General features: G+C 38.8%; 1 protein-coding gene across 6 annotated transcripts in view; it reads left to right on the top strand.

The window, feature by feature from the left end:
* Positions 1–13056, top strand: part of Entpd5 (ectonucleoside triphosphate diphosphohydrolase 5 (inactive)) — a 39948-nt gene that overhangs the window by 14503 nt on the left and 12389 nt on the right. The window contains exons 1-5 of one of the 6 annotated variants that reach the window (XM_047539496.1): positions 2151–2240; positions 3699–3766; positions 8195–8478; positions 9267–9346; positions 11226–11369. In XM_047539496.1, coding sequence (XP_047395452.1) covers positions 8262–8478; positions 9267–9346; positions 11226–11369 — 441 coding nt within the window. In that variant the 5' untranslated portion in view covers positions 2151–2240; positions 3699–3766; positions 8195–8261. Of the gene's footprint in view, positions 1–2150; positions 2241–3698; positions 3767–4881; positions 4997–8194; positions 8479–9266; positions 9347–11225; positions 11370–13056 lie in introns of those variants that run through there. The other 5 variants (XM_047539499.1, XM_047539498.1, XM_047539495.1 and 2 more) reach the window with 5 other exon arrangements.

Below are 13056 nucleotides of genomic sequence, written 5' to 3'. Positions count from 1 at the left end.
CATTCCCTTTTCTATATTTATATCTTGATTCATACTGTTCCTTATTCCTGACCCCTCTCTGGTCTTAATTCATTTCTCTCCCTATGACCCTCCTTAAATGCCACCTCTTTTACAAAGACTCCTTGATCATCCCAGCTCTAAGTAACACCCCCATCTTTGAGGTCTCAGAGCATGCTAACTGCTACTTTTCATTTTCACTTTACGGAGGTCATTTATGGACATGTATTTTTTCCTACTTACTATAGTCTCTTAAAAGATAGTTCTGTCATACACAGTGACACACACTTGCAATCCCAGCTACTCTGAAGGCTAAGGCAGGAGGATGGCAAGTCCAAGACCAATGTGGGCAGTTTAGCAAGACCCTTTCTCAAAATGAAGAATAAAAAGCACTGGGGATGTAGTTCAATGGTAGAGTACCCTGGGTTGAAACCACAGTATTGGGAAAAAAAAAAAAAAAAAGAAAGAAAGAAAGCAGGCAGGTCTAAGATGGTTCATCTTTGCATGCTATACTTGTAAGTAGTAGTAGGCAACTGAAATTTTCTGGAATGGCTAAATGAATTAATTAATATGTGAATAAACAGACTTCTTGCAGTGGCACCCATACCTATGGGCTGATTTGGAGGAGCTGGGAGTGTGATACCTAGGTCATAGTGGGATGCTGGGAAAGGGAGAAATTCTTGTTCCAGTGCCCCTGTGCATGTTCCATTTGGGGTGCACTCACTGATGTCTAACATGTTCCAGACCTAGATGTCAACTTTGGAATATAAAAGATATGCACCCCCACCTTAGACAGCCTTCAGATAGCAAGGTATTCTGGGGCTCTGGTCTTTTGTGTTGGTCCTGTAGGTCCCAAGGTTCATCCCCAGATGAGGTCGTACTCACTGTGCTGAACTCTGCCCGAGGGTTACCTTATTAGACCCATGCAGTTTTGCTTGGCAGGGCTTTTATACAGCATAGTTTGGCTATATTCATTCCCATAGTTCAACTTCTGCTTAAAATTTTATTTCTAGTTACATTTTAAACTTACCTTTTGTTTAATTTTTAACTTTGATCAAATCAGCTCTGCTGTGGAGCTCAGGTGAATTGGCAATGGGAGCTTTTACATTTCACTGTTTTCCAACCTTTGGTGGACTTTTCTAGTCATTTATTCCATTCCATTATTTTCCACTGTTATAAAATGCTGTGTCATTTTATTCAAGTCAATCAACATTGATATTTGCTTAGGGAGGGAACAGAATGACATAATCAGCAATCACGTGTCACCATGGAACCATTCGAGGAAAACCAGTTCACTCCTTTAGAAATCTCAGTGCCTCCCGAACTATCCTTCCTCACATTGCCTTCTTTTTTTTTTTTCAAAAAAAATTTTTTAGATGTTTACAGCCCTTTATTTTATTCATTTATTTATAGTGTGGTGCTGAGAATCGAACCCAGAGCCTCACACATGCTAGGCAAGTGCTCTACCACTGAACCACAACCCCAGCCCACATTGCCTTCTTTATTCTCTATTTTCCAGTCATATTTGAAGCTCTCAAAATTCCCACTGTGTCACTTCCCTGGGGTAGTTCCTACCTCTAATTCAGGATTCTCCTCAGGTCTCTCATCCCTCAAGAAGCCTCCCATTCCCTTCCAACCCATCCTTCCCCTTCTAAGCCCAGTTACTTGTCCATTATATCTTTTCCTGAGCTCTGTGCTCATTATTGTCAGAGAACGAATCCCGATGCATTATAACCATTGGTTTACTTGTCTGCTTTTTCTGGTAAGCCAAAGTCTCCCAAAGAGCCAAGCCTATCTGATTCCCCTTTGTATATCTAGTACCAGCGCAATTTCTGTTATATAATTAGATGCATATTAGTTAGCAGCTTTCTAAATCCCGTCATGGGTGGAAACTGGCAAGACATGCTCTTAGCTTTCTACTCTGTAGCTAACATGAAAACAACACAGAATTCAGTTCTTGAGCAACTTCTGCCCTGGGAGCAATATTTCTATTAATTGGCATTCAACTGTCATAAAAGTAGATGAATCAGACAATCATGTACCCAGAGAAAAGGTGGAGCAGGGAAAAGTGAAAAGTAAAGATGGGAATGAGTTAGCAAAATTCCACGCAGTTAGTTGTAAACTAGTACAAAGGTGTTTGTGCCTTGTGAAGCTGGCTTGATTCAGAAGATCTCAAATAGGAACAAAGAGCAAAAGGCAGTCAATAGTGAAAGCAGGGATTCACAGAAGGCAGACATAAGCAGGTGAGTACCTGAATGGGCCCCCGATGCTCTGGGATTGTGGTCTCTGAGACTTTATGGGGCATGAAGAAAGGGAAGCCAGAATACAGAGCTCTGGGAAGGCTGAGTAGTGAGGAATAAGCACTTACTTCAGGTATAAAGAAACTGCAAAGACCTTAGAAGGAGATAGAGATAGTGAGGGACAAACACTAGCTGGCACTGAAGTTTCAAAGAAAAGAATTGAAGAGGGACTTTGTTGGGGATGAATAAAAGATAGTGAGCAAGAGGGGCTTGGGAGATAGCTCAGTTGGTACAGTGCTTGCCTTACAAGCACAAGGCTCTGGGTTCAATCCCCAGCACCACCAAAAAAAAAAAAAAAAAAAAAAAAAAAAAGTGAGCAAGAGATATTGAGAAGACCAGTTCTCAAGTTCAGTCCATATAGAGGAAACTTAACTCTGCATTATTTTGAATAGTATATAAAATTTACTACATTTGGACAAATTATATCTTTATGTGTAATTGACACATTGGAGAAACAGCCCTTCCTTGGTAGCTTGGAATCACGATCTTCCAGAGGGTAGGTGATTAATCTTTTGGAAGGAAGTCTGCCCTTGTATCATTGTTAAATGCGTGAGATCCAGTGCCTGATTTATTAGATCCCTGTTTATCCCTTCAAGAGTGTTTATTTAATACCTACCATATGTTAACTCTGTCCCAGCCCCAGGAACACACCAGAAGCAAAACAAAAGTTTCTGTAGTTGGATAGCTCACGTGGGGGGATGGGAGTGGGGAAAAGGAGGACATATGAAAATAAAGTACTAAATTACACAGTGTATTAGAAGGTGAGAAGTGCTATGGAGGGAAACAGAGAAGGAAGATAGAAAACGTGTGTGTGACCTTGGACTGCAGCTTTGAAAAGGGAAGTCTCACTGAAAAGCTGACAGTTGAACAAAGATTTTTAAAAAGTGAATGAGCAAACTGCAGACTGGGGTGGTATATAATATAAGATGCCATTGTGTAAACTCAACATTGTAAGCCTTTCTAGTACCATTTAAAAAAGAGCTTATCTTAAAGAAAAGTGGGGTTGGCAGTGGTTAGAAGGCAGATGCTGAGGGCAGAAAGGGCATTTTACATGTTCATCCTTTGCTTTCCCTAAAATCTGTTTGGTTTTTCACCAAACACATGGTATGACTCTGCAGTTTTCATCCCATGAAAACGGATACCTAGGATGTATTTTTTCCCTTTAAAAATCTTCTGGAAGAAAAACAAATGTTTGCTTAGTGAAAACAGAAGCTGGAGAGGTTTTTCAGAAACCACAGTAATTTGAAAATATGAGTGACCTGTGAAGAAGCTGCCATCACAGAGGAGAGCTGGTGCCCGGAGCGCGGCTCACGCTGGTCCTGAGGGAAGAGGGAGCACATGCTGGACAGAGCAGGTGTCCCTGTTAATACTCAGAATCTAAAGAGCTGTTTCTGTTTCCAGCTATGTAGATCTGTGTGACCAGTCCATTTTCTGTAAAAGAAGAGTCCACCGAAGTGAGTGCTTTAAGAGTGAGTATGAATCTGGCCAGGAAGCTGTCCTTTCAGTGGTTGATTTCCTGGGATGAAGTTTCTTTGTTAGGAATTTGAAAGTGGAACAATTCTTGTGGTTCCTTTCCCTAGCAATAGCTCTCATTCTTAACCACAGGATAGAAGTTCAGCCCTGAGTAGCATTCAAAGGAACAATTCTGTTTTTGTAGTACCTGAAAAAAACTCTAGTTTTAAGTATTTTAAAATTCCAAATGCAGCTAACTTTTGTCTACTTCATTTTGTGTTATATGTCACCTCTGGGGAAGGAGGCATTTTACTTAAGCCCTTGATGGTCACCAAACTGAGAATGAGTAAGAATGCTTCATCTATATTCTAAATGTACCAACTCTCCTGTTAGGATAAGTGGAAACTTTGAAATCAGAGCTTATTACTTAACCATTAACTATGGCCTGCCCAAAAATCCAGACGGGAAATCTGGATCAGAACACCCACACAATGGGGCCATTAGACAAGTTTTAACTGTTGGAGGATAGCAGTGGCATTTTTCATTAAGGAGAAAATAACAGCCTAATGAGGAGATAGTTGGTAATGTCCAGAGCCATTTTTGTTTGTCATAATTGGTGTGTTGGGGAGGGAGTGGGGGAGTAGCTGCTAGTAGCAAACAAGTAGGTAGAACCAGAGATGTTGGTAAAGGACCTGCCATACACAGACAGGGTAGACCCCACAGCAAAGAATTACCTAGCCCTGAAAGTCAGTAGTGCGGAGGTTGAGAAGCGCTGCCCTTGAGAAACTCTTTTCTCCTTCACATGTGAGGTCATCTAGCAAACCAGCTACAGATCACCGAAACAGCACTTAATGTTTTTGTTTCTCACTTAACACCCCTCTAAGAAAAAAAAAAAGGAAAGAAAGTTTAACTAAAGCAACCAGGTAGAATGGATCCCATTATTCCATTGATCATTACAAAGTGTTTTTTTTTTTTATCACAGGCTTCAAGGACATTAAAAACTCACTATAGTCGGGTGCAGTGGCACAAACCTGTAATCCCAGCAGCTTAGGAGGCTGAGGCAGGAGGATTGTGAGTTCAAAGCCAGCCTCAGCAAAAGCAACTCAGTGAGACCTGGTCTCTAATTAAATACAAACTGGGGCCAGGGATGTGGCTCAGTGACTGCCCCTGAATTCAATCCCTAGTACTGACCTGCCCACCCCCCCAAAAAAACTCACTATATTGGCTTTGGTGAAGAATGATGAAAAGTAAGCCTTCTTTGTATTTTAAAAATTATTTTCCAATAATAACAACAAATCCTTTCTCACCTTCCACTTTGTACAACCTCAGTCCTGGAAAAATACTAGAAGATATTACATAATGTTTAAATAATGCATTGTAATTTAAAAACAAAAAAACAAGAACCAGCTATGGTGGCACATGCCTGTAATCCCAGTTGCTTGGGAGACTGAAGTGGGAGGATTGTCCTGCCACAGCAACCTAGTGAGGCTGTCTCAAAAAATTAAAAGGGATGGGGATATGGCTCTGTGGTAGAGCATGCCTGTATTCAGTCCAGTATTGCAAAATGAATGAATGAATGAATGAATGAATGAATAAATGGACTACAGATATAACTCAGTCCAAGTACCTCACATAATAAAACCTTTTTTTGTATTAAATATAATTTTAATGGTTTTTTTATGTTTATATAAATGATTAGGTAAGATACAAAGCTAAACCAGTCATTGTCTCTTCCTAAGAAGAATATGATCTAACAGGGACAATCAGTTATGTTCTTGAACTAGAGAACAATAAAGGAAAACTGACAAAAGAATGGAATGCAATTACTTCAGGGAAGAAGGGGCATTTGAATTATTATTACATAGTTATACCTTTCACAGCAATGTGATTTCATTCCACCATTAACATTAATAGAAATTTTTAATTTACCACCCCACCCCCCGCACCCCCTTCACCCCCGTGCTGGGGATTGAACCCAGGTCCTTGTGCATGCAACAAGCGCTCTACCAACTGAGCTATATCCCCAGCCCACAAATCAATAATTTTTATTCATTAATTTATTCACTTGGCAAAATTTATGGACCACCTACAGTATATTAGTCACTCATCTATGTGCTAGAAAAAAAACAAGAAACAAAAATAGATAAATTCCCTATACTCATGGTCCTCAATCTGGAGAAAATTTTTTATTATTATTTCGCAAATACTTAAACTATAAAAATACTTTTGAATTTGATTAAAAAACATTTATCATACCATTCACTTTACAAAACTTAAAAAAAACTTCATAAATGAAGGAATCAGATAATATGCATATGAGAACATATTTGATTGGAATATGAAGTACAGTTTCCAAAAAGGAAAGTGAGAAACCTCACTTCCCCATCTCTAATAGAAAATTACCCGAAGAATACTCTCCAGATGTCAATAGCATCCACAGATAGCTTAAAGGCTTTTTTGTTGTTATTGTTCTTTTTAGATATACATGATAGTAGATATATTTTGACATATACATATATGGAGTATAGCTTATTCTAATTAGGTTCTACATCTATAACATGCTAATTAGGATACACACATATGTGGGAAAATAAAAATGAGATGATATATGTATATATGTACCTATACTCTAATTACATGCATATATGTAATATATATATATATATATATCAACATGTATGTGTATGTAACATATATTATCTCATTTGATTTTTTAAAAACTACGGAAGGAAGATAGGGCAAGTACTCTTAGGATTTTTTTTTTTTTTTTTTTAGTAGATGGACGCAATACCTTTATCTTATTTATTTATTAATTTTTTTTGTTTTGTTTTTATGTGGTGCTGAGGATTGAACCTATTGCCTCACACTTACTAGGCAAGCACTCTACCACTGAGCCACAATCCCAGCCCCAAGGAATTCTTATTCTCACTCTACAGATGAGAAAGTAGAGTCTCTGAGGCTAAATGACTTGTTCAAAATCATGCGGCTCAGTGGTGGCATGCACAAAGCCCTGGGTTTAATCCCCAACTCTCCAAAAAAAAAAAAAAAAAAAAAAAAAAAAAAGAGAGAGATCCTGCAGCTTCTTGATAGATAACAAATGCTAGAACTAGAACCTGACCTCTGACCTGACACTTTGTGTCCTCCTCTGTGTTCCCTGTCCTTATGCTAAGTTTCCAGCAGCATTTGTATCCAGCCTCCATTGTATGAAATCCAAAGCAAATAGTAAAAAGCATATTAAGTGGTTTTTGTTTCTGATGAGGATACATTAAAAAATATGGACAATAACTTGCTATAAGGGAAGCATTTGGAATTAGGGAAAAAGATATAGACAAGACTAAAGACCAATTTCTGATCTGGATTTTACTACTGACTTGCTTTTTAATTTTCAGCAAGTCGTAGAACCTCTTGGCCTAAAATGTTCATTTGCCCTAAGCTCTTATGGCAATAATATGACCTGAAACCTGTGAAGGCTGTTTGAAACCCATAATGCGCTGGGTATGGTGGTATATATCTGTAATCCCAGCCACTTGGGAGGCTGAGGCAGAAGAATCAGGTTTGAGGCCAGCCTGGGCAACCTAGCAAGACCTTGCCTCAAAATAAAAAGGGATGACGATATGTGCATATAGCTCAGTGGTAGAGTACTTGTTTAGCATTTGTGAGGTCCTGGGTTTGGTTCCCCAGTACTGTGCCCCCTCCCCACAAATTGTATATGCTAGCCACTAGCAATATTATTGATCATAGTTGACAGCTCAATGGCCTGATTTTTCTTTTTAATGGTACTGGGGATTGAACCCAGGGGTGTTTTATCACTGAGCTATATCCCCAACCTTTTAAAAATTTTTTTTAATTTGAGAGAGTCTCACTAAATTGTCCAGATTGGCCTTGAATTTGCAATCCTGCCTCAGCCTCCCAAATTGCTGGGATTACATGTGTGCTCCACCAGGCCCAGCAAGGCCTTGATTTTTTAAGGCTGTGAACACCACAATGATAGGAACTCTGTAACTTCTTTGTAACTTTGTACCTTTAGTTCAGAAGTTGAATTAAACTTATCTATCAATCAAAAGGAGAAAAGGGAGGAAAAGAAAGAAGGAGGGAGAGAAGGGTGTTAGTTTGTGATCTAAAGGTAAAATGATAAAAACAGAAAAAAAAGAAAATTAGAAGCAGGAGGGTAGAGAGAACATTTGGGCACATGAGAACCACTCTGTAATTAAAAGCAAAGCATGGAAAAATATATTTTAAATCCCAGTTTCCTTTTGGAACCAGATACCCTTCAGAAAAGGTGCTAAGAACCTATATTACCCTGGTTTAGCTTGTTGTACTTGTTATTAGAAATAGAGAAGGAACACCTTGGGGACAAGGGCGGGATTTCCATTATGGGTGTTCCTTCTCTTACAGGTTAACTAAAAAAACAATTGAACTAACCTTATGAATCTTTGTCCTATAAGCCACTACAGGACTGTGAGCAGCACTCCTTCCACAACAAAACTTCAAGTCACCACACTTGGATAGAGTATGGGCACTTCCTGGGGTACAGTCTTTTTCATGCTGGTGGTATCCTGTGTTTGTAGTACTGTCTTCCACAGAGACCAGCCAACTTGGTTTGAGGGTGTCTTCCTGTCTTCCATGTGTCCCATAAATGTCAGTGCCAGCACCTTGTATGGAATTATGTTTGATGCAGGAAGCACTGGAACTCGAATTCATGTTTACACCTTTGTGCAGAAAATACCAGGTAAGTGCAACTGGGACCCTCACCACTCTATGGATCCACCCTTTAGCACCCCGTTCCAGTAACAAATGTGCTGAGAGTGTGTGGTGTGAATTACAGAATTTTATACTTAGTCAATGTCTTTCTTCAGAGACCATTTTGGACTTTAACTAAACACATTTTCAATGTGAAATTAAGAGACCTGGGCTGCCCGAAGTCTGAAACTCATATGTCCAAGAAATATAGCTGTAATTTGTCCTTTCTTTTCTACAAAGTTGATTAATACTCCAGGATTCCAGAATAGTGAGAATATTGGGAGTATCTTAGGGAATCACATGACTTTTATTACCATCCTTGAAGAGGGGGCTGAGGGGACCCTGAAAATTAACTTTTTCTGAGTTGTTAGTTTTATTATTATTATCCTAAAGAGCCTGGTGAAAGGGCCTGGGGTTATGACTCAGTGGTAGAATGCTTGACTAGCATGTGTGAGGCACTGGGTTTGATCCTCAGCCCACACACACAAAAAAAATGAATAAAATAAAATTATATACATATAAAAAAGAACCTGGTGAAAGGAATAGGAGCTAGACATCCACCAGAGAAATGACAGACTCTCAAGGGTTGCCTGATGCCCTCCTTTCTCCCTTTCCAGTACTTCTGCAAGACATTCTTCACAATGAGATCATTTGAGGGAGCCTAGGGAAAGAGTAGGTAAATCTAGTAAGTCTTGACAACTTACAGAGTCGAGTAGCTGAAGCAGCTTAACTTTTGGTAATCAGCCATCTTTCTTCTGTTTTGTTCCATGGACAAAGGACAGCTTCCAGTTCTGGAAGGGGAAGTCTTTGATTCTGTGAAGCCAGGACTTTCTGCTTTTGTAGATCAGCCTAAGCAGGTAAGTTTCTTATGATTTGATGTTCTATTCTTGGTGCCTTGATAACTTGACCACATCACTACTGTTAAATATCTCATGTTGTTCATTAATGACATTGAGGTCATGTGTGAGATCAGATTCTCTCCTCAGTAAGTCTCCTGAATAACAGTAATTGTATACCCTAGGATCACCAGGGCTGGGTGGAAGGAGGCTAGAAAATAAATTGTGCTTATTGAGGATAGATGGCAACTTTTTAGAGATTGCTCTTTTCGTATTTACTATTCAATTTTTTTTTTTTTTTGTGCTGGCGATTGAACCCAGGGTCTTGTGCTTGCAAGGCAAGCACTCTACCAACTGAGCTATCTCCCCAGCCCTTACTATTCAAGATTTTGAGTTAAGGCCAGTAACTGTATTATTTAATGTCAGTGAAGAAGATAGATATGGAGTTCTGTAGGGTTAAGAGTACAAACATGGCAATTGAAGGATGGAGACTCAGTGAATTCTGTTTCAGAGGGTTCTCATATAACATGGAACCATGCTTGTACCAGAGAAATTAATCAACCACCCATGAGGACAAAAATCTTTGGTAGTCGAGGATGAATGGAGAGTATATGGTGACCAGTGGCTATATTTCATATTCGAGCACCCCAATATACTATACCCAGTGTGTCTGAGGCCACACTGATATAAAGTAGAATAAGGTAGAATGTTGAACTTTGGTAGTAGAGGTAAAGTACTATTTGGTGTCATAGAATAATCATTAACCAAGGGAAAACCTAATGAAAAAATGGTTTGATCTTGAAGAGAGGACAGGATGTATTTTCTCAGTTCAGTAGCACATGAAATGGCAAATATACTAGAAAATTAGACACCATTGAAAGCAACTGCATTGTTAGAAACTGATTTGATACTTAGAAAAGATAATTGTGTTGTTTGCTAATAATAATAAGGGACAGTGTATTATCTGAGTAAGTGTTCACTCAAGGAAGCACCAAGCACATCATAACAGCTACAGCCAGCATTTGTGTGGCAGTGACACTGGCTCTTGACTCTTCTAAAGTGCACACTAGTTTAGTGGTGGTTTAAGGTGTATTTCCTATTTTATACCTAAGGATATCAAACCTCATGAAAGCTAAGTGGCCCATATTAGGTCATAGGCTAGCAAGCATCTTCTGACGCCAACTCCTGAGTTCTCAATACTATACCCAACTTTCTGGCTTAAACCTAATTTTTAATTTTTTTTTTTGTTTTGGTGCTGGGGATTGAACCCAGAGGCACTTTACCCTACATCCCCTGGCCTTTTTAATTTTCATTTTATTTATTTTTAGATAGGTTTCTCCGAAGTTGCCCAGGCTGGCCTTGAACTTGTAATTCTCCTGCCTCCTGAGTAATTGGAGATTCCAGGCATGTGCCATCCTAAACCTAATGTATTGACACATTAAAATAGCAATCCACTAAAATGATCACACTACAGCTGGATGCCATAGTGCACGCCTGCAGTACCAACCACTTGGGGAGGTTAAGGCAGGAGGATCATAAGTCTGAGGCCAATGTATATGCTTTAGTGAGACCCTGTCTCAAAATTTAAAAATTTTAAAAGGACTGGGAATGTAGTTCAGTGGTGGAGTGCTTGCTGAGGATGTGCAAGGCCCTGGATTCAATCCCTGGTACTACATAAACACATACAATGACTATACTATAAAAGAATAATTTTTATGATGACTATCAAAATAAAATGGATACTCCTTCAAAGTGCACCACTTCTCTATTTCTGCAGAGCAGAGAGGGGTTGGAGCCCTCTGCCACATCATTCCTGATATTCCCCCAGAGCTTGAAGAAGTAGACCAGTGCTCTAAAGGGACTGACTGTTCATTGAGTATATGGGTTGTCTCTTTCACAGGGTGCTGAGACTGTTGAGGAACTCTTAGAGGTGGCCAAAGACTCAATTCCCCGAAGTCACTGGAAAAGGACCCCAGTGGTCCTGAAGGCAACAGCAGGACTGCGCTTACTGCCAGAACAGAAAGCCCAGGCTCTGCTCTTTGAGGTAATTTTTGAAATCTGCATCTTGGATAATTCTGTTTTCCTGTATATGAATATTTTCTTTTTGAGAGATTAGACCTTTGGAATATGACTGCCACTTTCAGTATTCCACCATTGCTAAAGCACTTGGTGATTGCTCTTGTAGCTAGTTATATGGATTTTTTAATATATATATATTTAAAGAAAAAATACATAAATATACTTATAATATTTATATAATATATATAAAGAAAAAATATATATATATTTATATTATATTTTATATATATATATATATATATATATATATATATATATATATATATAAAGAGGTTTAGCCAGGTGTGGTAGTGCACGCCTATAATCCTGTAGCTCTGGAGGCTAAGGCAGAAGGATTGTGAGTTCAAAGCCAGTGAAAAAAGAAAAAGAAAAAGAAAAGAAAGTTCATGGTTCTAAAAGCTTGGCATGTAGCAAGGACCTTCCTGCTGGATCAGACATGGTGGAGGGATCACATGGGGAGACAGAGCAAGTTCAGTTACATACATTTTTAACTACAACTATTGAATTTATAGAGGTTTTCCTGAAAAGTGTATACTACCTCCTGTCTATGATAATTGTTCTAACTTTTTAAAAATAGGATCATAGAAATGGTCTTTAATCAACTTTATTAAGGTAAATTTATGTGACTATTTGAACATACATATATTTTAAAAATATTTTTAGTTACATATGGACACAATACTTTTATTTTATTTATTTAGTTTTTATGTGATGCTGAGGATTGAACCCAGTGCCTCACAAGTGCTAGGCAAGTGCTCTACCATTGAGCCACAACCCCAGCCCCTGAACATATATGTTTATCTGAACAAATGAATGTATTCATTTTTGGCATACATTTAAATGAGTTTTGACAAATACTACAATTTCCTTGTGACCTTTTAGTCAGTTTCCCCCACCACTGAAACCAGGCAACCACTGATAGGCTTGTCACTTTGGTAAATTTTGCTTGTTCTCACATTCCGTGTAAATGGAATAATACTGTTTAAATTCTTTTTTTGAATGTCCAGCTTTTTATCAGCACGAAGTTTTTAGAAGAATCATGGAATTTTAAAGTTTGAAAGATTTTAATTTACCTATTTATTTATTTATTGGCAGTGCCAGGGATGGAATCTAGTGCCTCACACATGCTAAGCAAGCACTCTACCACAGAGCTACATCCCCAGCATAATCTGAAAGATTTTTCACCAAGCATGGTGTCACACACCTGTAATCCCAGTGACTCAGGAGGTTGAGGCAGGAGGATTGCATGTTTGAGGCCTGCTTCAGCAACTAAGCAGCTTAGTGAGACCAAGTATCTCAGAATAAAAAATAAAAAGGACCAAGGATGTGACTCAGTGGTAAAGTGCCCCTGGCTTCAATACCTAGTATAAAAAAGGAAAGAAAGAAGGGTGGGGAGGGAGGGAGAGAAGGAAAGAGAGAAAGAAATATATATATATTTTTTAATTTAAGTATGGGGCTGGTCTTGTGACTCAGTGGTAGCATGTTCACCTAGCACGCAGGAGGCCCTGGGTTCATTCCTCAGCACCACATAAAAAATAAAATAAAGGTATTGTGTCCGCCTACAACTGAAAATAAATAAATAAATAAATAAGTATGGCTGGATGCAGTAGCCCATGCCTGTAATCCCAGTGACTCAAGAGCCTGAGGCAGGA

Source organism: Sciurus carolinensis, chromosome 2 (genome assembly GCF_902686445.1).
Source record: "Sciurus carolinensis chromosome 2, mSciCar1.2, whole genome shotgun sequence".
In the NCBI taxonomy this organism is placed as follows: domain Eukaryota; kingdom Metazoa; phylum Chordata; class Mammalia; order Rodentia; family Sciuridae; genus Sciurus; species Sciurus carolinensis.
The sequence above is the reverse complement of the archived record's forward strand: the minus strand, read 5'-3'. Positions and strand labels throughout refer to the sequence as shown.